Below are 21,159 nucleotides of genomic sequence, written 5' to 3'. Positions count from 1 at the left end.
GTGGAGCAAAGCTACTCGGAGTTCCACCCGCCGTATCTTTGTGCTATTCATTCTCATTTTGAAGGAGTTGTCTCTCACAAACACAGCACATGTTCGTTTTCACAATTCACGGCTGCGTAAATATGTCGTAGCCGCCACTAAACACCTCGCCCCTTCCTCCCCCTCCACCGTCAGGGGTCGTGACCTACGTCGTACTGAGCGGCGCCTCGCCCTTCCTGGATGAAAGCCTCGAGGAGACGTGTCTCAACATCTGCCGCCTGGACTTCAGCTTCCCGGACGACTACTTCCAGGGAGTGAGCGCCGCCGCCAAGGACTTTGTGTGCCTGCTGCTGCAGAGCGAGCCGGAGCGCCGTCCCTCCGCGGCGTCTTGCCTGCTGGAGCCCTGGCTGCAGCCTCGCGGCGTGGCCAACGCCGGCGCCCGGAAGCAGCACATCTCGCACCTGGACACGTCCAGGCTCATCTCCTTCATCGAGAGACGGAAACACCAGAACGACGCCCGAGCCATCGACGCCATCAAGGCCTTCCTCCACAGCCGCCTGCTCAACCACATCTGAATGACGGCGGCCGCGGCGACGGCGGCCGCACTCCGAGGAGCTCCTGTTTCTCTCTCCGGTCTCTGAGCTCTTCCCACGGGACCGCCAGCAACGCTTCCGCCATCGCCACTCACTCTCTCCCTCTCTAAGCCACAAAGGTCCTGCTGCTGCTAACTGATCGACCTCTGCTGATTAACCCCACTCCACTCTCCCTTTCCCAACTTCCCTATAACCCTGGCATACTGTTGATATGCCTGCACAAAAAAACAAACAGACGAAAAAAAAAAAAAAAAGAAACACGAACTACTGGAATCTGTTTGAGATTTCAAACTCTTGACTAAGCAGGGAGAAAAACCAGGCTTTCTCATCAAGCCGAGGCGAGCGAGCCTCGCCACTCGGACAGTGTTAACAGAGAACATAGAATACTGTATATTAATTGAGAGTAATTTCAGGCTGCTTTCGGATGAACACGAGAAAATGTTTTCTTTTGTAATGATAGATTACCTTTTGTAAATGAATCTGTGTACAGCGAGGAAACAGAGAATTGTCTTTATTCAAACTTTTTTCCTTTTTCCTTTTTTTTAAGGGTGGGTGGGAACAAAAGTGATTTAGTGATATTAGCGATTTGAAGTTGAACGAGAAGAGAAGTGAGAACAAAGTCGGGCCCATCTGCCGGGGTTCGCCTGTTCAAGAGCAAGAAGGAGACCAAACCGTGTTTTCCAGAATCACCATGTCCTTATGTTCAGTGCAATAGTTAGCCTTTTTTTCCCCCCTCTCCTCCATTTCAGTATGGAAACCCTTTAGGTCTGTGACTCTAACAGGAAAACAAAATGACAAAAAAAATAGTGACTTGAAAAAGCATATGAGCTATTGAGCAAAGCTACTCAGAGTTCCACCTTCGTCCGCCTTATCTTTGTGCTATTCATTCTCATTTTGAAGGATTTGTCTCTCACGGACTAAAAGCTATTTCATTTGCATACCAGAGCCCCCTGCAGTGTTTCCCTGCTGACTCACTTGCAGCTCCAAGCTCCAAACCGACACTACAGAATAAACTTTGCATTGATTCTATTGTGCAATGTTGCAGCTTTAACATGTATGCAACTATTTATGAAGACTTGTGTTGTAGCCGTATTCTTAAAAAAAAAAAAAAAAAAGAGGCATGTACGTACCTGGTACTGCAATAGATGTCTGTATTGTGTTAACTCTTATGTATTATAAGTTCAGTATTAAAATCTGGGGAAAACCCTCAAACACAAGGTTTTCTTTCGAGAGATAATGTAAAAAAATAAATAAATGTGTATTTAAAAAATAGGCACTTATGCTTTTATTTCATCATTGTTCGGTTTTATTTTTCTGTAATAATACCAAAGTGGACAGGGCTTTCTTTTCCTGCTAAGACATGTTTTTATAAGATTACATGTTAAGTTATAACAGCTTAGACGTATGAGTGTTTACAAGGTTCCGTCTGGCTTTATTTATTTTGCGCCATTAATGAGAAGTTGTGTGGTGTTTTTTTTCTTCTCGCTGAGTTTTCCTTGTCTTCTTTTTTTGTTTTTAATTTTCAAGCTGTGCACAAAGTGGTTTGCTGTGTGAATTTGTTTGGCTTATGTTGGTAGATTTTGGTGTATGTTGCATCACAGGCTGCCGTGGTCATTGAGCCATCATTCATCACAACTTTGAAATGACTGAATAAAACACATTATCCTCGTCTGGGAGGAACAATTCAGAATTTTCCCTTTGATAATATACTCCCCAGTGAACCGGTATCAAGGACAGACCAGTTTGGATGAGTCTTCAGGTTGAAGTGCCAGCTTAGTGAGAGGGTTGGAAGGAAAAAAAAATTAAAAAATTGTGCATTGCTTCTTTATTTTTCTTTTCTTTGAATGTTGTAAGACTCACTGTTAGAAAAAAATCTGCTTTAATGTCAACAAAGTCGCCACATGTTGTGTTCAGTGACTCCTGTTGCTCTGTACAGTCTGTGTATCTCATTTGGTGTTGTTTTTATTTATTTGATGTGGATCTGGGTTTACCAAAATCATGCTGTTCATCCATTTCTTAGGTTCTCCTTAAACCTGTAAGTAAAAAAAAAAAAAAAAAAAAAAAAAACTGCAAAAAAACTAAACAAAATGAGCTTTGAGATGAGATGCCTTTGGGAAAACTTGGCCCGATTCGTGATGTAAAGATGTACAGAGAGGGTCCGGTAGCTGCTCGCACCCAGGATGTAAAACCTCATAACAATGTCTTATTTTAAATACACGTCGAACAAGACTACAGCAATGTCATTTTGAATGTCTTACTATGACTTATTTTATGTTTGCATGTATATTTCTTTGTACAGAAGTGTTTACATGTTACTGAGTGTTGTAAATATTTTACTTTGTCCTCAGTTATTTTGCCATTAAACGTAGAATGAACAGCTGTTCTCCCTGTCCCTGCACTATGAAAATACTCTCCAGCCGCCAGGACATCGTTTATAAAATACACCAAGATAATTATCCAATGATTGTTGTTGTTGTTGTTTTTTGTTTTGTTTTTTTAAGAAATGAAATGTTAAAGATGTGCGTGTTACAAAAAGGTCCCTTTTTTTTCTGAACGTGGGCTTGATTTTGATTTTTTTTTGTTTCCATAAATATTGACCAAAGCAAAACAGCCTCCCAAGGGGATTTCTTTGTTTTTGCATAAAGGCACAGAGGAAGCAGTGCCTCTGATCTTATCATTCTGCAGAGGCTGCTGCAGGTGCATCCTATCAGATAGAATCACAATATCAGACGTAAGATTTACTATAGACAGCAGATTACGTTTTACATTAAAATGTAATCACTGCCATGTGTATTTATGTAGGAAATAAGTTATTATTATGCATCCAAAGTCCATGCATCTACCATTTACCATTGCTCGTTATGCAAGCTGAAGGAAGGTGGCAGTGATAAGTCCTTTAAAAAAAAACCAATTTGTATCATCACATCCACACGTTTCCTGTCTAAGATTTCGTCACTGTGGCACGTATGTTGTTACCTGAAGCCACAAAAATACCTCCAATATCTTCACACCATCTCGTCAGGGGGCTGTGCATGCAAGCGTTATAAAGCATCAAGGTATCAGATCCTGTTTGTTCCTCTACTTCTTTTAGAGAAGTGGCCTCAAAATCTACCAATATATATATATACATATACATATATGTATATATGTATATGTGTACATATATATATAATCTTATCACTACATTAAAAGTTGATCTCATGGGAAGTGTTTTTTTTTTTTGTAACTAATAATATTAGTGTAATTAGAAGAAAATATTTTTCTTGTGACATTTAATGTACAAGGGTATCAAAAGATGTAATGAATTGGAGATTAAAAAATGAAATCTCATGTTGGATTTAGAAGAGATTTGCACAACATTTGTAGTATAAAAAAAACAGATATCACAAATAATCTGTCACTATAAAGTATGCACATCGAAGTTCAAAGACGTTTGAAGACCAGGATGTCTATCTTGATGTTTCGATGACAGGAGATGATGTGTAAAAGTGAAACGCTCGGTTTTTATTTTTCTTTCTTACAGACGAGAACAGTTCGCGAGTCCTACAGTGCGACCAGCGTCTGTGAACACTAGATGGTAGTAATGAGTTGACTTGCGCAACATTGAAACAGTGGAAACGTACAGAACCAAAGGGGGGTATAAGGGGGGAGAAGAAGGACTGTCCCTTTTTTTTTTTTTTTTTTTTTTTTTTTCCTATCACGCAGAGAAAACCGCTGTTCCACATATTACAGGAGTACTCATCAATGTGAAACGTTTGTTTTTGTTTCTCTTTTGCCATTCGGAGATGACGGCAGAAGAAAACCCTGTAGCATACAGGAACGAAAGGGTTGACAAACGTTTCCTGCTGCAGTCCCACATGAGTCGTTGCTTCCGGTGAAAAGAGGGCATGTGCTCCAAAAACAGCCACATTTAAAACTAATGCCAGTTTGATAGTTATAGACACAGACCATAAATATCAAATGTAAATTTAAAGTCAGGGCGACTCCTCACACCAAGAACAGTTTTATTTACAATGAAATTGATCAAGTCATAAAATGACGACGAACAAATATGAAACAGTACTTCTTTTGCTGATCACTGCATATGCCACCACAGTGTCGGGAAGTGATGCACCCAAATATACAATAAACTGTCAGCGGTAGTTAAGAAAATAGTAAAATTTAAATAAAGTAATTATATACAATTGCACAAGATAGCAATTTGGCTAAATAGACGGTTTCGTCTTGCATTTTTGTAGACTTGGAACTTCATTGTGGGGAATGTATTGGAACACAGAGAGACATATGGTCAGTTTTTCTTTGGTTTTGCTTCAATAGTTGATTAATTGAGGTCGGAGGGAGTACAATAATGCAACATAGGTATAATCACATCATATCAGCATTACACTGAACACCAGTATTAAAATCAGCAAAAACACAATTAAATAAATCCTTTTGATGACTGAGGGAACACATTCCACTGTCACGTCTTGTATTGTGTAAATCCTCCACTTTATACAATACAAGACGTGCAGGATTGTGACTCGATACAACACAAACAACCAGCAACCAGTTCACTGGTGCAGAAAAGATAAAACATTTATTTATTTATTTATTTTATTTTCACCAAGTCTACTTCCTCTTTTTTACAGTGGTTTCTTGGAGGTTGAGGTTTGGTGCATATGTTCTGAAACCACTCGTAGCAGTGCACAGGCGAGCATTGTGCTCTGCAAAGAGTTCGCTGAAGCTGGTGACGCACTGATGGCGTGCACAAAAAACTCTTCTTTTTTTTTTCATCCTGCTGTCAAAAATGTTGAAAGCTTGTTAATATGGCTTGTTTATTTGGGCAGCTGTTAACATAAAAAAAAAGAGAGAGAGAGCTCCTAAATAGCACTTTAACATTTTCTTGCTACGACTACAAAACTCGGAGCATTTATTGTTACATTAAACTGTTTGGATGTGACATAAGGTTGGCAATAGACTGATGAAGCAGTAAAAGTTTTATTTCATAACATGAGTTTGTGATAACGTAAATATAACGGAAAACTATTATGTTAAAATATGACAATACAATGTGAAAAAAAATACCATAATACAAAAAATCTAACTATGTTACAATGTGAAATAATGAACAACAGTAAAAAGGAAAGGGACAATGAAAGTCTTCAACAGAAAATAAGACAGACAACTGGTAGCTCAGCCAAGCGTGAGTTAGCTGCTATTGTAATGACTTAAGCCACCCCTTCACTATGTCTGATGTATTGTTTAATGCGACTTGATATATGCATTGTATTATATACTGATTTCATACTGACTAACTTATCAAATGACTGGTGCAGTATGCTGCAGAGAGTTAGAAATGATTAACAATAGCAGGGATCTCTCTGCTATTAGTACGTAGTTTTTCCTACGTACCGCTTCCCCAATTATTTTGAAATCTGCGTTTATTAAACACAGCGACACAATTCCAAAAGGTTCGATGGACAAGAAAAAAACAATACTCTTGCACCATGCTTTTTACACAGCAGAGCTCCTCTCGTCCAGACTGGTGGTCTGTGAGTAGAATGATCCATGGCTTCTGTCCTGAGGCAGGCACACCTTGATCATCTGACACAGTCTGCACGGAGTCCTGCTGATCATCCTCAGGAGGTGCCTCCTGAACTTCTCACCGACAAACACGTACAGGAAGGGGTTGAGGCAGCTGTGCGAGTAGGCGACTGCCTCGCTCACCTGCAGAGCCATTTTGATGGCTTTGCTGGTCTCGCATCCCGTGTAGTCGCCAGTTAGCTCCAAGACTTTGAAGAACGACGCTATGTTGTAGGGCAGCCAAGAACAGAAAAAGACGGCCACCACCACAAGCACTAGACGAATTGCGTGTTTCTTCGATGACCGACTGCGATTAAGTCTGGAGATAATCTGGGAATAGCAAAAAACTAAAATAATTGCCGGGACAAGCAGCCCCATGATGTTCATTTTTAAAAGACTGAGTATACTCCAGAAGTGGGAGTGGTCTATGCTGGAATCATCTGAAAAACGAGTGTATAAAGTTTCGCACACCTGGGAAGAGTTGTTTTCAGGGTGCAGTTTGAGGAACAGCAAGTCAGGAAAAGATGCCAAAAAACCAGCTATCCATGTGACAGTGGCCGCAATCACTCCAAAGGACCGTGTCCGCGCTCTCATAGCATAAATGGCGTGCACCACAGCCAAGTAGCGGTCGATGCTCATCAGGCAAACAAAGAAGATCCCACAGTAGAAGGCAATGTTGAAAGTGCCCAGGACGATTTTGCACATGGCATCCCCAAGGAGCCACTGGTCCCAAGCCTGGTGTGCCTGGAAGGGAAGGGAGCACACCAAGAGGAGATCTGCAATTGCCAGGTTCAGGAGGCACACGTCTGTCATGCTCCGGAGACGGGTCCCGAAAATAATCACCCAGCTGACCAGAGAGTTCCCCACAAAGCCCAGGAAGAAGAAAACCGTGTAGAGGACAGGGAGAAAGGTGGCTCCATGTTTCTCATACGAACACAGCGCCCCAGTGTTCCAATTGAAGTTGTAGTAGTAGTCATCTATTGTGCTGTGCTCTATGAAGGACTCTGTGACAGAACTAATGGGGGGGAAAAAAAAAAAAAAAAAGTCTTTAACTTTGTAGGGATCACTTGGCTGAAATACTATGCAAGGACACAGATCATAATGCCAGACATTACATACTTGCACGCAGTAACTGAATCCACCCTTTTTATGAACTGAATCTGCACTGGTAAAGCAACACGTTTGTGAAGCAAACATCAATGGGATACCAAAATTCAAGAGATATTTTAGAGAAGTGGCGAGAAGCCTGAGGTTACCACACAATGTGGAAAGTAAAATACGCAGACGCACGCCTTTAGACGACGACAACAACAACAACAATAACAATAGCAACAGATCAACTACATACAGTATGTCTCACAGTATTTAGTGGATTCTTACCTTGTTGCTGCTATCGATTGATTCCAGCTTAAGTGTTTTGGAATGCTGAAAGTAGTCGCGGCAGGGGCCATGATCAGCTCCCTGGAATGTAGAAAATATTTGACTTCCCACAGAAAAAGGGGGTCATCCAAAAAGGAGGATGGGAAGGGTGGATATCCAAAATAAAACACAGATGGGCGGACTATCAATGGTTTCTAATTTCAGTTCTGTTTTGTCCTTTCTGTAAACAGGAACTATGCAAGACGTTCATTGCACAAGAGTTTATTATTATGTCTTGGGATTTAAAACATTAGATTTCTCTTTTCTTATATGACAAGACAAGATGTTAGAGTTCCCAATTCGTCTCACATGTGTATTTTTGAACTGTGGGCCGACGGCGTAGTACCCGGAGAGAACCCACGCACAAACAGGGAGAACATGCAAATTCCACATAGAAAGGCCCTGGATTTCTATGTGAATTCATTTCAAGATGAATGTGACTGAAACCAATTTCTCTCATCTCTGTGCTTCAGAATATGTATTCGCAAACCAACGGGTAGCGACACAATAACTCTGTCCATCTGAGAAATTAACATCATCTCGTTTTCCCTTGTATATAAGCTATTTGTTGTTACTAATGAGTTTCCCTGAGACTGAAGCAAATAAAAATGTGATTTTCATTATCTATCTTTGCATCTCTTATCTCTGAACATTTTGTTGCCCTGGGTCTCAAAAACAAAGCATTAAAGCATCAATATATGGGTTTGTTTTTTTCGTCATATTGTTACCCAACATTTGGGAAAGCATTTTTCCCAGGTTTCCCAAATGTTGATATTAACTATTTACATTAATGTTAACATTTGTGTGAAGCTCAATGGTTAGCACAATAATTTGCATTTTACATGATTGTATAAGTCAAAAAAAAAGCAAGGCAAAATGTTTTTTTTACCTTTCTGAGGTGATAACCTGTGGGCTGAAAGTGGTGTTCATGGTGGCTTAGAGATCACCGAGGTGTAAAACTCTATCAAAGCAGTCGTGTTCTCCACATCCAGTATGAATTGCCTGTGTCTTAAGTGCTGAGATGATTGTGAAGAAGGTGCACACTCCCTATAGGTTGTACCCACCCTCCTACTGTGTATATGGTGGGCTTGTGGTCATGCACATGTGATAATTGTGGTTTGCTAGACTGAATGAGTATGCTTCATTTCACAATGCACGTTTAAGAACCCACAGCATGCATTTTGAGACTTGCAGGAGACGTGCATGCTCGGTTGTGCTGTTGTGCTTCAAGGGAAGCGATACCTCTGTCACCGGCATCGGTGCAGTGATGGGCTGTTTGGTGTTTTGTCTTTGCAATTACGGGAAGATAATTGCAGCAGGAATCTGTCAGTAGTTTCTGAATAGATCAGATAAACAAACCCAGGGGATATTATTCAGGAGAGTTGATTTAAAATGACTTCATAAATTCATTTTGTTGGTCGACTTCAAACAATAAACTCGGTTTATTTGGTCCAAAGTCTCCTTGTCTGACAAAGCAAAAGTCAACCTGAAGAGGCTGTTTTAGCTCTCTGGCCCATCCATTGCTCTGCCTTGGAACAGCCTACTGCCTTATGACTGGCAAGTCGCTCACTGCTCACTTGTGCGTTCTGAGAAATGTTGATTGTTGGGATGGTCCCTTCAGTCAAGCCAAAATAAACATAGCAAAAAGTCATTTGGACTCAAGTCAATTGCTCATATACAATAGATTAACATGTTTCAGTGTGCAAATCAAAGGTTAGCTTTGTCACACAGGGTCGGATTTACTAAAATCTCAATTAAATTATTTCATGGGCATGCCTTTTGATTGAGTATCGCGTGTTGTTGGTTAGCGTGTTGCAGGTGAACTACTAATATTTGCCCGCGCAATTGGCAGCAGGTGCAAAAGTGGTGGAGACCACCCTATTTAAGTGTAAGTGTTTTTCTTTCCTTACCTTCCTAATCTAGATAAAAGTGCTGACATCCAGTGCAAGGGTGACTTCTGACATCAACAAAAACGTTTTTAGAACAAGGAGGGGGGAAAAAATCTGAAAAGAAATTGCCAACACATCGAAAAAGTCAAACTCAAAACTAAAGAATTTACTCAAAGCAAATGTTACAGACCCCCCCCCCCCCTCTTTTTTTTTTCTTCTTTTGGTTAATCATAAGTGCGGCAGTATTAGTGGAACAGTGATCAATCAAAGCCGGGTGTGGGAGGGTACTGGTAAATGAACGCACATCTAAATAACAAGAAGTAAATGTAAATGAAGGAGACAGTAAGTTTCCCTCCCACACAGTATCTTGAATGAATAATACCGACAATTTCTAGAAAATGCCAGAAAATCCCCATGTGGAACTGGCATATGTATGCTGCCTTCACCCATTGAAAGCTGGGATAGCTTACCAGCAACCCAAAATGTCTGTGGGTCAAGGGCAAGTGGTAGAAGAAAATGGTTGGATGGATGGATAAATGGATAGATGGAAGTGGAGAACCACCAACATGTATCTGGAGTAATGTTGAGTGCTACCACCCAGTTTCCTGCCTGAGCCCTCTGTGTGAGAAGGCCTCGTGTGTCTCAACCGACCCCTGCTCTGAATCTGACGCTGACTCACCAACAGATCACCTCACCGCTAACCTGTTGGACATACGTTTTCTGTTTTTGTTCTTTGTATTGTACTGGCCCCACACCACCTACTAAAATGTATTTCACCACTCCTTTTGTAACTCTGTTATCAGAATAAATGTTATGATCTCATGTGCATGTGTGTTTTTGTTGTGTCTATTTGTCAAAAGCAGTTTTCTTACTTGTTCAGCCTCGTGCATCACAGCAGAAAAAACGCATGCTATTCTTGCACCCAACTTTTGTTTCCTGTTGCTGTGCATGGTTTGCACTTTGTCTTCTGAAACCTTTTTTTGTGACTGCCTTAACATAGCTTGCTTTCGACTGTTTGTAAATTGTAATCTTCATCTCAACACTTTCAGAATGTCTCACAAGAGGACTGTGTTTGGAAATCTAAGAAATACTGAAATACAACTTTACATATGTGTATATGTATGTATATATGTATTCATATATATACACATATATACATATATTTTTGAAATGTATATTAATGTTTAGATATTTTTTATGTATACATGTACACACACACACACACACACACACACACACATATATTGTGCAACAGTCACTTGACCAATGTTTTCTAACAATAATTTGCATCTCTAGCCGATCAATGAACACTCCAGGAATGAGAATTGCTCAGTCTCTGTCTGGACTCACCCCTTTGTGACATCTCTAAGGGCATGTTTGTGACAACAACCCAGCAAGAGGTTCACACCTTCAGTTTTTTCAGACATGTGGAAGGTCTTTAAAAAAAAGTATCAGTTTTAGCACGATGCCATAAATACATTTCTAAATATGTTGTTTTTTGTTTGTTTGTTTGTTTGTTTTAATAACTCATACAAAACTGCTGTGTAAGGGTCTGAAATGAAAACTTAAAAAATTGGTTCTTTAAGGTGGCTGCTCCAGTGGTGTAGATGTTGTTAAACCCGACTTTGGCACTGTTAATAGTATTTGCTTCTTGCTGAGTCACCTGAAATGATCGCAGTGAACAAGAGATGGCCAGTAGTTGGCATGGAGAGCAATGAGCCTGTGAGCAGTGTTTTGTTTGTCCAACATAACAGAATTATTGAACCACAAGTGTTTGATGTTGTTCTCAGAACATCATTTAATATAAGGAGGATGGCATTAGTTGCATGAATAGAAATGTTTTATGTATCTATATAGTACAAAAGGAACATTTTGCACTTTTTTAAGCATCTTAGTCACATATATACACACAAGCAAACACATTCTTTGACGTTTGACAGTAGAATACAAATGATGCACAAGCAAGGTGTTTAATAATCTGATCTTAAAAGTGTGTTGGAGGTCTCTTTGTCTGTGGTGTCTCTGCTCAGATGTATGCTTTGAGGACGTCCGAGGCATCTGTTCAGCACAGCGCGCAGCGAATTCCTGAACTTCTCGCCCACAAGTGCGTAGATGACAGGGTTTAAAAAACAGTGACTTAGCGCGATGATCTCAGTGAACTTCAAGGACAGGCTAATGTTTTTCAAGGCTGCACAGTTGTCAAAGTACCCCAGCATCTGCAGCGTCTGGAGGAAAATTGTGACATTGTAGGGCACCCAGCAAACCAGGAACACGCAGACGATGGCGAAGATCAGCTTGACGGCTCTGTTCCTTTTAGAGTTCCTCGACTTTGACAGCACTATGAGGATGCTCACATAGCAGAAGACCATGATGGGGAGACACAGAAAAAGGCCCACTGTGGTCTCGCTGAAGTTTCGAAGCATCTTCCATGACTCGTGGCTCTCTATCGGGTACACTGGCAGACACAGGGAGCTGTTGTCATCCAGATCAATCTCCAAAGAGGCAAAAATCACCTGGGGAGCTGCCAGAGTGACAGATATGATCCAGATGGTGACGCTGGCTGTGATCCCATAGCGAAGCTTCCTGGACTGCATGGCTGTGATAGCGTGGACGATGGCTAGGTATCGGTCCACACTCATGAGGGTGACAAACAGCGCTCCACTGTAGAAACCCAACTGTTGATGCAGCAAAAAGGGGGCGGAGCAAAGCCAGAGCAGGATGTTACATTAGTTGATATTTCGCCGTTGTCCTTGACTACAATAACAGTTAGCAAGCAACGTATAGATTATCCATTTGGTTTGTACTTAGCTCAATTCAAATAATCATTGAATACATATTGTGAACTTCCCATACTCTACACATTTTCAAATCTTTAGTTTTCATTCCAGATTCCAATACCGGGGGAAAAAAACGTCAGCAATCTCAAGAAAACAGCTTAGTTTAGCTGTTTAATATCCTGCTAAAGCTGATGCTTTGCTGCCCCTTCCGCAAGTTTGGAGGGTGTCTTAGAGGCTGGAACAAGCACGAGGATGGATTTTTCTCAAACTGTGTTCAAAGTTTCTTGACAGGCCAGACATACGTATAGTTTGTAGTTGGAAAAGTAAATTGTGCATGACATAGAACCGTTCAAATTTGTCCGAATCATCAATCAAACGTCTTCTTTTTCTTTTCTTTTTGATTCACATCCAATCTCTCACAGCCTACCCACCTGATAGACTCCTGTCATTATTTTACACAAAGCCAGGTTTGGGGAGTTGTAGGCCCAGAGAGGGAGGGTCACTGCTAGAATAAGGTCAGACAGTGCCAGGTTGAGCAGGCACACGTCCGTCATCGTCTTCAGCTTTATGTATCGGATGAGAAGCCAGAGCACTGTTGCGTTTCCTGTAAAAAAAAACAAAAAACAATATAAATTTGACTTTAGACTTAGATTACTTTGGACTCAAGGACACAAAAAGGGAAAATAGTGCGCAACATGTATGCATTCATTATAAATTAGAAGTGCTTTTGTTCATACCAAGGAGGCTGAGACCAGAGAACACATAGTAAAGAACCATGGCGCTGACAGATGTTGCTGCATTGACACTCTGTTCACAGGTGCCATTGTGATCATAGTCGTACATATCTGTGTAGTTTTGTTGGCCGTAATCTGGTGTGCTTGTACTGTGGGGGAAAAAAAGAATGAGGCATTTAGGTAAAAAGGTCATGTTTTTTTTTATGTGAGGTGGCAGGAAATGACAGCAGGTTTGTGCATAAATGTGGAACAGTGGCATACATTTTACAAGGAAATTGCAATAGTGTTTGCTGCTGCTGTGCAGCATGGCAAGTGCCTAACTCCTGTTCTCTGATGTCCTTTTATTCTGTTATGGCCACCAGCAGCAGTTGTTTCCCCCCCTCATACTGAGCCACACAAGAGGAGGAGTCTTGAGCTACCAGGAATTCTAAAGGTACTTTGCACACAAAGAATTTGCCCTTTAGATATCCATCTCACACTCATTTGGAGCTCGTCATATGATAAGGCTTCTCTATCATCATGCACTTCTGATCGGCATCTCTGCCACTAAGACGTGCCTCGGTAATTTGTCATGGTACTTTTGAATCAAGCAAGTATGGGCAAAAAAACCTCCCAAACATCTGATTAAATGCAATATGATCAGAATGCATCTCTGCGGGTCCCAGTCTGGCACCACAATCCTGCAATCTTTTCAGATTATCATGCAATTTTACTCCTCAAGGATTTGATTGAACACATGAGAATTTTCCAGCTAAATCTTTGCTGCTTTGAACTTTTGTTAAATATAAAAACATCTCATGTAACCATTTTCTTGCTAAACTTACCATATCAGTTCACCCAGAACAATCTTAAATCCCCCAACTACAAACAAAAACAATAGTGCTATCTCCTCTTGGAGACATTGAAGTATGCACTTTACTGACCAGTTATTCTTTACACATCTAAAGTATGGAGGAAAAATAATCAGTAGAAAAGGATAGAATAATTTCAGTGTACTTACTCCATCAGCGCAGTTATTCCTATGGCGGCAGATTTTCCCGTGTTCTCCTTTCTGCTCTCACTCTGGAGTATTTTTAAAAGCTAAGACCACACTCACAAGTCTGCATGAAACAGGAATAGAAAGGTTGTGTGTGTGTTCGCACCTTGTTCCAGAAAGAGGACAGATGTTTGTCGGCAGTGGTCGTGCGTCTCAATGTATGTCTGCCATTGGATGTGTTGCTCAACCAAAAAAAAAATTGAGCCTTGAAATGAAACATTCTCATTCATATCTTAAAAACACTTGTTGGACTTTCCCGTCCTTTAGGGTGAACTTTCCAGGCTTCACTACAGTTGACTGAGTCATGCCTGAAAAGAGTCTCAAACAGAACAACAAGTTCAAAGGCTTGTTTTTCTTATTCTAATGCTGGAAAATTGTATATTTTATTGTGTTTCCTTCAGCCAATTGAGTCAGTCTACTGTCTATCACTGTCATGTAGTTCTTAATGGTGTAAGTCAATTAAGTTCATGACAGATGAACCAAACCACATTTACTATCAACAGCCTACACTGACAGCCATGTGGACCCTCACTTCCTGTCATGACACACATCCGGTACTGAACTGTTTGTAGATGAGACATGACATCAGTGTTGTTGATAAACAATGCTCTTAAAAGTTAAAATTGCCATTCTAGTTGTTCTTACCTCTCTATCCACCCAAGTCACCCAAGCTCCTGAGCGGGTCGGTTCCTGTGCTGGGCATGAAGTGCATGTGTCGTCCTGTCTGCAAAGCATATTTCTTGTAACGTGAACATTGGAGAATTGTCATTTCCTCCTCTTTCATGTCAAGCCTGCACACATAGGTGTGTGGTTTCATTACCACAAATTCAACCCTTGCAATTAACATAGAGCCAAGAAAGGTGTTGGAAAACAAAACCAACAGTTCACTTTGAACTATTTTGTGAACAACTCAAAACAACATAATAAAACAGTACATCAGGCAAGAATTTCCCACTTTTTCAAATCTAATAATTTCTTTGATCCCAAATACCTCTTCTTCATCTATGAGCTTTTAACTAAAACCAATTTTAATAGAACCTCCAGGATGCCTACAGATGCTAGTTGTGGGGAATTTGTTGTCCATTTTAGAACGAAAACAAATTACATCAGGTCCAGTTTTTTACCTTTACAGATTTTACCTTTTAGCTCACCTGGACTGTTGCTTTTACCGAAGCAATCACATGAGAGTTTTGCCCTGGTTGACATGAGAATACTTGGTCAAGCTTTCTCCCAAGTAAACCCAACAACCTGCCTGCTACTTGGAGTTACTGAGACATTTTTAAAGGGAGGTCAAAGACCACCTTTTTCATTATGCTTTTTTTTTTTTTTTAAATGGTCTTAAACCTAGGTATTCCTTTACATATTTTTCACAAGGCAAGGTGTAGAAATGCATACCACACTGAAATCGTGGCCTCATAAATGACACGTTTATTTATTTGTTATATCATGCAGACAATTCTACTTTGGCTCTAGGAAACAAGTTGTCAAAATAGTTCCACAACACAAACCAAATTAATGATGTCCTTATAATCATTAAAAATTTCATGTCATATGTCAACCGCATTATATTCCTGGATAGAAAAACAGGTTGCCGTCTTCCATTTTCACCACATTCAAAGTAAAGCAAAGCCATCGGCACATATATAGAGATAATTCATCATTTAAAATGAGTCAGAATAAAAAGCACCACAAAATAACAAGTGTCCAATGTTATATGCAATTTTACAATTATAGAGACCTGTTTTGATTAGCATGTTGCAGTTCTTTAAATGTCAAAACTCTACCATACAATATTTTCCTCTTGCAGAGCTAAAAATAAAATGATTTCTTTTCATTTCCATGTAACTTTCTATTTCCTTTATTTAAAAGGCAGCGTTTTCTGAAGAGCGTGAATACTTTTTTCCACTGACTTGGCAAATCATCAAAACAGTGTGAAAAGTTGAAAAAAAGAAAAATGCACGCAGCTTGTAGATGTACCAGTGAAGAGCCAAAACACAGGTCTGTGGTTATATGTTGTCGCAAACAGGAACATCAAGGTTCAGTCCGTCAGCAAGCTCAATCTCCTTAGTCAACGTAAAAGAAAAAGCCTTGAGAGCTGTTTGAAATTGCTTAAGAAAACTTTTATGCTCCAAATAATATGATTTAAAAAAGAATTCCACATATTTCAGAAGAGCACCCTCTTATTCCATATACTATGTTATACACAAATTACCATGATTAAATGCGGAATGTGATGCTTTTACCTGGATTTACTCGCATAAAACGTAATGAAATAAACATAGATATCTATCATTACGTTCCATAAAATCACTAAATAATAGTTCACTTTTAGCCTGTCATTAATAAATCAAGCCTAAAGGACACAGGAAGGCCCAAGAAAACAGATGAGTTTTAAGATTGGTTTTAAAAGACTCTGCAGATGGCGAGAAGCTAATAAAACTAGGTAGAGCGTACCAGAGCTTGGGGGCAGCCACAGAGAACGCTCGATCACCCTTGCCCTTTAGCCTAGAACGTGGGACTACCAGGAGCTGCTGGGAGAAGGACCTGACGGGTCTGGGGTTAGGAAGAGGGCAGAGGGCAGCGGAAGTCTGTCAGATACAGTGGAGCCAGGCCATGAAGGGCTTTGTAGGTAAACAGGAGGACTTTAAACTCAAGATGTACATTAAGTATGCATTTCTACAGTAACCCCACTCACCAACTTTGACATCACAATTGGTTGGATGTGAAATTATGCAGGATATCTGAAAACAGGGATTAACACCAGAGTGGAGAAAAATGTTTACGGTGTGACACCGAAGTCACCTACTTTCTGCATTCTGCTGGTTTTGTCAATCAACCAACCAGTACGATTAAAAGAGTTTGCTAGTTTGTTTGCTAATGTTAGGCCATGACCATAGACATAACGCTAAGCATGATTTTTTTTTTTTAAAAAGGGGGTGTTGATTTGTTTTCAATATGCTTTCCCACCATTAGATGCAACTAAATCGCACTCATTTGGGTCTTGAAATTGGTCCACAAAACAGGAAGATTTGCAACCTTCGATCAATTTGACAATTCAGGAGGAATCTTTATCCGAACCCAGGGAAACAATCTCTGTCAGTCTGCAAAATTTGTTGCATTTGTCCACGATGCTCTTACTTGATGAAGGTGGAAACGACTTCAGATGACCTGGACATAACTGAACTCCTCCTGGATGAGCTCTCTGAAACATATGCGAAGTGAGGAAGAAGCCCGGATGGAATCCAGCTCCTCAGAAGTTGCAAGACTCGTTTTGCAAATCTTTGTCCAACAAAGGCATATAAGAAGGGATTCAAGCAGCAGTGTGTGTATGCAAGGGCAACGGTCAAAACATTTGCCAGTTTCAGACTTGAATCCAGTGTACATTCAGTGTCCACAAATACCCCCTCATTTTTCAGGTACTCTAAGACAAGGTAAATGTTGTAGGGAGTCCAGAACAGGAAGAAAGTGACCATAATGGTGATGATGAGCCGGACAACACGGTACTTCTTTGCACTCTTCATGGTCACCAGTTTGGGGATGATTCTGGAGTAGCAACCGGCCATCACCATCAAGGGAAGCGCCAGGCCGAGTATATTGTCTGCAAAGAGCTGGTAAGTGTTCCAGAAATTGTTTTCAGGCGCGTAGCGACAAGCCTTTCCATAGGTCTCATTTGTAACTTTGGAGAAAATGAGAGCCGGCAGGGAGACAGTGAGGCTCAGCGTCCACACCGACACGGTGATGGCAACGCCGGCCCCCAGCGTACGATACCAGCCCCCGGTGAGAGGGTGCAGAATGACCACATAACGGTCCAGGGTCATGACCATGATGAAGAAGACGCTGCCGAAGAAGCCGATGGCGTGGGAGACTTTAGAGACGCAGCAAACAAAGTCTCCAAAGACCCACTCGCCAATCACGGCGTAGTGGGTGTGCAGAGGCAGTGTCAGGGCAAACAGGAGGTCAGCGAGTGCCAGGTTGAAAAGGCAAATGTCTGTCAGGTTGGTTTGCTTTCTGTGCTTCACCAGGACGCACACCACCAGGCCGTTCCCTGTTTGGAGAGCAGAGGAGAGGAGTCATTTTTGCTTCTCTTTGCCCTTCCGGCACACACGCACACATGCGCGCGCACACACACACGCACACGGGCACATACCTATGAAGCTGAGGATGAACACCAGGCAGTAGACAGTGGGGAGAAAAACTATGCCAAAAGTACTTGCATTGTTGCAGGGGGAAACGATGACGTTTGAAAGTTGATAGTCATCATAGTACCCATGTGTCGAGCTGTATTCCTCACCAATACCTGCAGACAGGAATTATTCTTAGTTTCAACAATTTGCAACATTTCAGTACTGACCATTTCTTTACAGTAAAATATGAAATATAAAAGGGTCAATTTTTATTTACAAACAAATAAAGATCTATTGCTGTGTGCATAATGTTTTCTCAGAGTTGTTATTTAACCAGATTAAGTTGTACAGGTAGTGTCAATTCTATGTAATAGGTATGTATATGTTTTGTCGTATCCGTTGTAAACTCAATCTAAGATTGCCGCCACTATCTCGGAATTGGATGAATGAATAATGGAGCCTGCTCTGCCACCTGTTGGTGAATTGGTTAATTGCTTTAAAGCGTGCCGTGTTTGGAGACTCGATCAATTTAAAGAGCACGCACGTTGCTTCTGGTGCAAACACTGATGTACACGCACAGAGTTGCTGTAGAACGCGTTCCTCACAATGAAAGCCATGTAAATGTTTCTGCATAATATTGTTTTTAAAGTGCAATATAAGTAGACAATCAAACATTATTTTCGTTGGTCCATGTGACTAAGATGACTGCCATATACCACGCGAGCGTAACAATTTTAGATTTTTGAGCTTTTTTCAAATTGTGTGGGGCTTTTAGCAGCCAAAAAGCATTCAAATGAACTTCGATTGATCAAACATAAACATTGCTTCCTTGTGAAATACATTACGCTAGGGCTGAACAGCACAATAACAGCAGTGTCACCCGAGATTATAGTAATAGTCGTCTTTCTTATTTCTTACCTGACATGATGTTATCTCTGTGATTCCTCTTTTTTTTTATTAGACACAGTTGATAGCTGCGACCCAGGGCTGCTTATCTCTCTGCTCAGATCTTCACAGATGGATGTTTTCAAATGTACAACTGCGACCTCACGTCCGACTGTGACTCTTTGACATAAGACTGAGAGAGATTTGCAACAGAAACGGGACTGAACATGCACGCCCCTTGAGATTCTTATCAGGACCACAGAGTTTTGTCTTTCTGTGGGTGTGAAAAACCATAAGCACAGTGCAAAAGAGTGCACATTTAACCAACTGTCAGCAGTTTGTCCCCCACTCTGTCTGCATTAATTATTCTTTGTTTTTAGAATAAAGACACATGAGAAACTGTGTTTAACATTTTTATTGTAGATTGAAAGACCCTCTTGACTCATAAACTAGAATATTCCCCCCCCCACCCCCCCACACACACTAACAAGTGTGAATTCGACAAAGAGAATTAGCCACAGACAAGGCTTGGAAGGCAAGGTGCTTGCCTGTGGAGGTGCTTTGCAGGACAGTCCCTCTGCGGGGCGTACGCGGCACTCGGCACCACAGGTGAGGAGGGCCATCTATACCAGCACAGAGGCAGCAAGGAAAGCCTCTACAGGTGGCTCTGGAAGACGAAACGAGACTCGTGGTTGCGAGGCCTGATCGACCTCAGCTGGGTCAACTGGGCGAGAGTGTCTGATGCTGGACAGACCCCAAACACCCTGTGACCTCAGGAAGCATCACTGACAATGCGCCCTAGCTATGCCGCAGAAGACGTTTCCCTACAACTCTGTTATTTAAGTAGGAATGATTGTGTTGGTTTCGACATGCTATTTTTCAAACTAACTAATGTAGTCTTTTTCACGGTTTAAAGTTGCATTTGCCCATTTTAACCTGTCTTTTAAATGTCTCTACTATGGATGAATTAAATTCGAATTTTCGCCGTTTAGAATTCTGTAGGTGGAGCAACAGTGACCTCTCGTGGAGCAACAGTGACCTCTCGTGGAGCAACAGTGACCTCAGTGACCTCTCGTGGATAGCGTCAGGACTGAAAAGTCACAAAGCCTGTCAAGAGAACAGACGTGTATAAAATGTACCGGAGGGTGAAAGTACTCTACCTTATAACAAAACAAACAAAACTGACTAGAAGCTCGAAGTCTTCTTTAAGCGCCACACTCAATAAGAAGTATTTAACTATTTTGTACTTAAGTAGGCCTACCTAACCTATTGTAAGTATAGTTAATTTTAAAATTAAAATACTCAAGTACTAAAAGCAAAAGAACACGCACTTGTTACACGTGTGTGTGTGTGTGTGTGAGAGAGAGAGAGAGAGAGAGAGAGAGAGAGAGAGAGAGAGAGAGGGAGAGAGACAGAGAGAGAGAGAAAGGGAGAGAGGGAGAGAGAGAGACTGGCGCTCACCACCGGTCTCCAGCTGGCGCTCAGCGAAGTCCCATTGATGATGATTGACGTGTGTGTGGCCAGAGAAGGCGGGCTCAGAGAAATGTGCGTCAAGGTCACCAAACGCACCTCAACAAGACCGGAACCTCGGAGGACTGTCTTTCGGAAACCCCGTGGGGCTTTTGAGTTTGCAGCGTTTCAATAGCTTCAGAAAAAAGAAAAGCTGAACTTAATTAGACTGCACAATTAATTCACCCATCTGTCATTCATGCTCTGTGTACACTTCCCTGATTTGATGGGGTCTTCTCGTAGGCGGACCTCACACATTTGTCGCGACGTGCTGCTGACATGAGCTTTTATTCTGAAAGGTTGTACCGGATACGTACAGAAGTATCGAGGGAATATCAACCGGAGGGGGTATATGGCGATTATTTCAAGTGGATTTGGAGATTGACTCAGTTCCCGGGAAAGACTCTGTAAGGACATTTGGGTTAAATCAACCCGGGTTGAATTATTATTATTATTATTTTTATTATTTTTTAAATGTCCTTGCTGACCATGTGTTGTGTCGCGGTCAGCGTTCTGCTTCAGTGCAAGCGGGGACTGTCATGATCCCAGCGCACTTGTTTAACCTGCGACGGAAAACGTGAACTTGTTATTCTCCCACCTGCTGCAAAAGTAAAGGCGTTTGTTTTTTTTGTTTGTTTGTTTTAGTCGT

General features: G+C 41.2%; 4 protein-coding genes across 12 annotated transcripts in view; 2 read left to right on the top strand and 2 right to left on the bottom strand.

Moving 5' to 3' along the window:
- The window catches only part of triob (trio Rho guanine nucleotide exchange factor b), a 95,527-nt gene extending 92,575 nt beyond the window's left edge, over positions 1-2,952 (top strand). For all 4 annotated transcript variants that reach the window (XM_076012849.1, XM_076012848.1, XM_076012850.1 and 1 more), the window contains one exon: positions 175-2,952. In XM_076012849.1, the coding sequence (XP_075868964.1) occupies positions 175-554 (380 nt within the window). In that variant the 3' untranslated portion in view covers positions 555-2,952. The remainder of the gene's footprint in view (positions 1-174) is intronic.
- A 2,584-nt stretch (positions 2,953-5,536) lies between these two features.
- On the bottom strand, positions 5,537-15,280 carry LOC142879596 (uncharacterized). Its single transcript, XM_076012988.1, has 7 exons — positions 14,638-15,280; positions 13,957-14,056; positions 12,960-13,105; positions 12,654-12,826; positions 11,418-12,120; positions 7,518-7,620; positions 5,537-7,152 (listed from the first exon to the last, which is right to left on the bottom strand). Exons 2-7 carry the CDS (start codon positions 13,959-13,961, stop codon positions 6,069-6,071), a joined length of 2,214 nt encoding a protein of 737 aa, XP_075869103.1. The 5' UTR covers positions 13,962-14,056; positions 14,638-15,280; the 3' UTR covers positions 5,537-6,068.
- Positions 15,281-15,400: 120 nt separating this feature from the next.
- On the bottom strand, positions 15,401-19,337 carry LOC142879505 (C-C chemokine receptor type 3-like). The gene is made up of 3 exons (XM_076012853.1): positions 19,035-19,337; positions 18,140-18,289; positions 15,401-18,037 (listed from the first exon to the last, which is right to left on the bottom strand). Exons 1-3 carry the CDS (start codon positions 19,039-19,041, stop codon positions 17,127-17,129), a joined length of 1,068 nt encoding a protein of 355 aa, XP_075868968.1. The 5' UTR covers positions 19,042-19,337; the 3' UTR covers positions 15,401-17,126.
- A 1,513-nt stretch (positions 19,338-20,850) lies between these two features.
- The window catches only part of cobl (cordon-bleu WH2 repeat protein), a 48,900-nt gene continuing 48,591 nt past the window's right edge, over positions 20,851-21,159 (top strand). For 3 of the 6 annotated variants that reach the window (XM_076012463.1, XM_076012462.1, XM_076012464.1), the window contains exon 1: positions 20,935-21,119. The gene's annotated coding sequence lies outside the window, so the exon portion shown is untranslated. The other 3 variants (XM_076012458.1, XM_076012459.1, XM_076012461.1) reach the window with 3 other exon arrangements.

Source organism: Nelusetta ayraudi, unplaced genomic scaffold, assembly GCF_046127955.1.
Source record: "Nelusetta ayraudi isolate G7.1 ecotype Tasmania unplaced genomic scaffold, CSIRO-AGI_Nayr_v1 ptg000136l, whole genome shotgun sequence".
Classification (NCBI taxonomy): domain Eukaryota; kingdom Metazoa; phylum Chordata; class Actinopteri; order Tetraodontiformes; family Monacanthidae; genus Nelusetta; species Nelusetta ayraudi.
Note: the sequence above shows the minus strand (reverse complement) of the source record. Positions and strands in the feature narration are given on the sequence as shown.

What these genes read in the sequence shown, in the direction of transcription:
- LOC142879596 (XM_076012988.1), bottom strand. An exon ending in CTCTGGTCTCAGCCTCCTTG is followed by an intron (nt 12,827 to 12,959) that starts GTATGAACAAAA and finishes TTTTTTTTACAG; the next exon opens with GAAACGCAACAGTGCTCTGG. An exon ending in ACTTTTAAGATCAGATTATT is followed by an intron (nt 7,621 to 11,417) that starts AAACACCTTGCT and finishes TTCTGTGGGAAG; the next exon opens with TCAAATATTTTCTACATTCC.
- LOC142879505 (XM_076012853.1), bottom strand. An exon ending in GTTCATCCTCAGCTTCATAG is followed by an intron (nt 18,038 to 18,139) that starts GTATGTGCCCGT and finishes CTCTCCAAACAG; the next exon opens with GGAACGGCCTGGTGGTGTGC.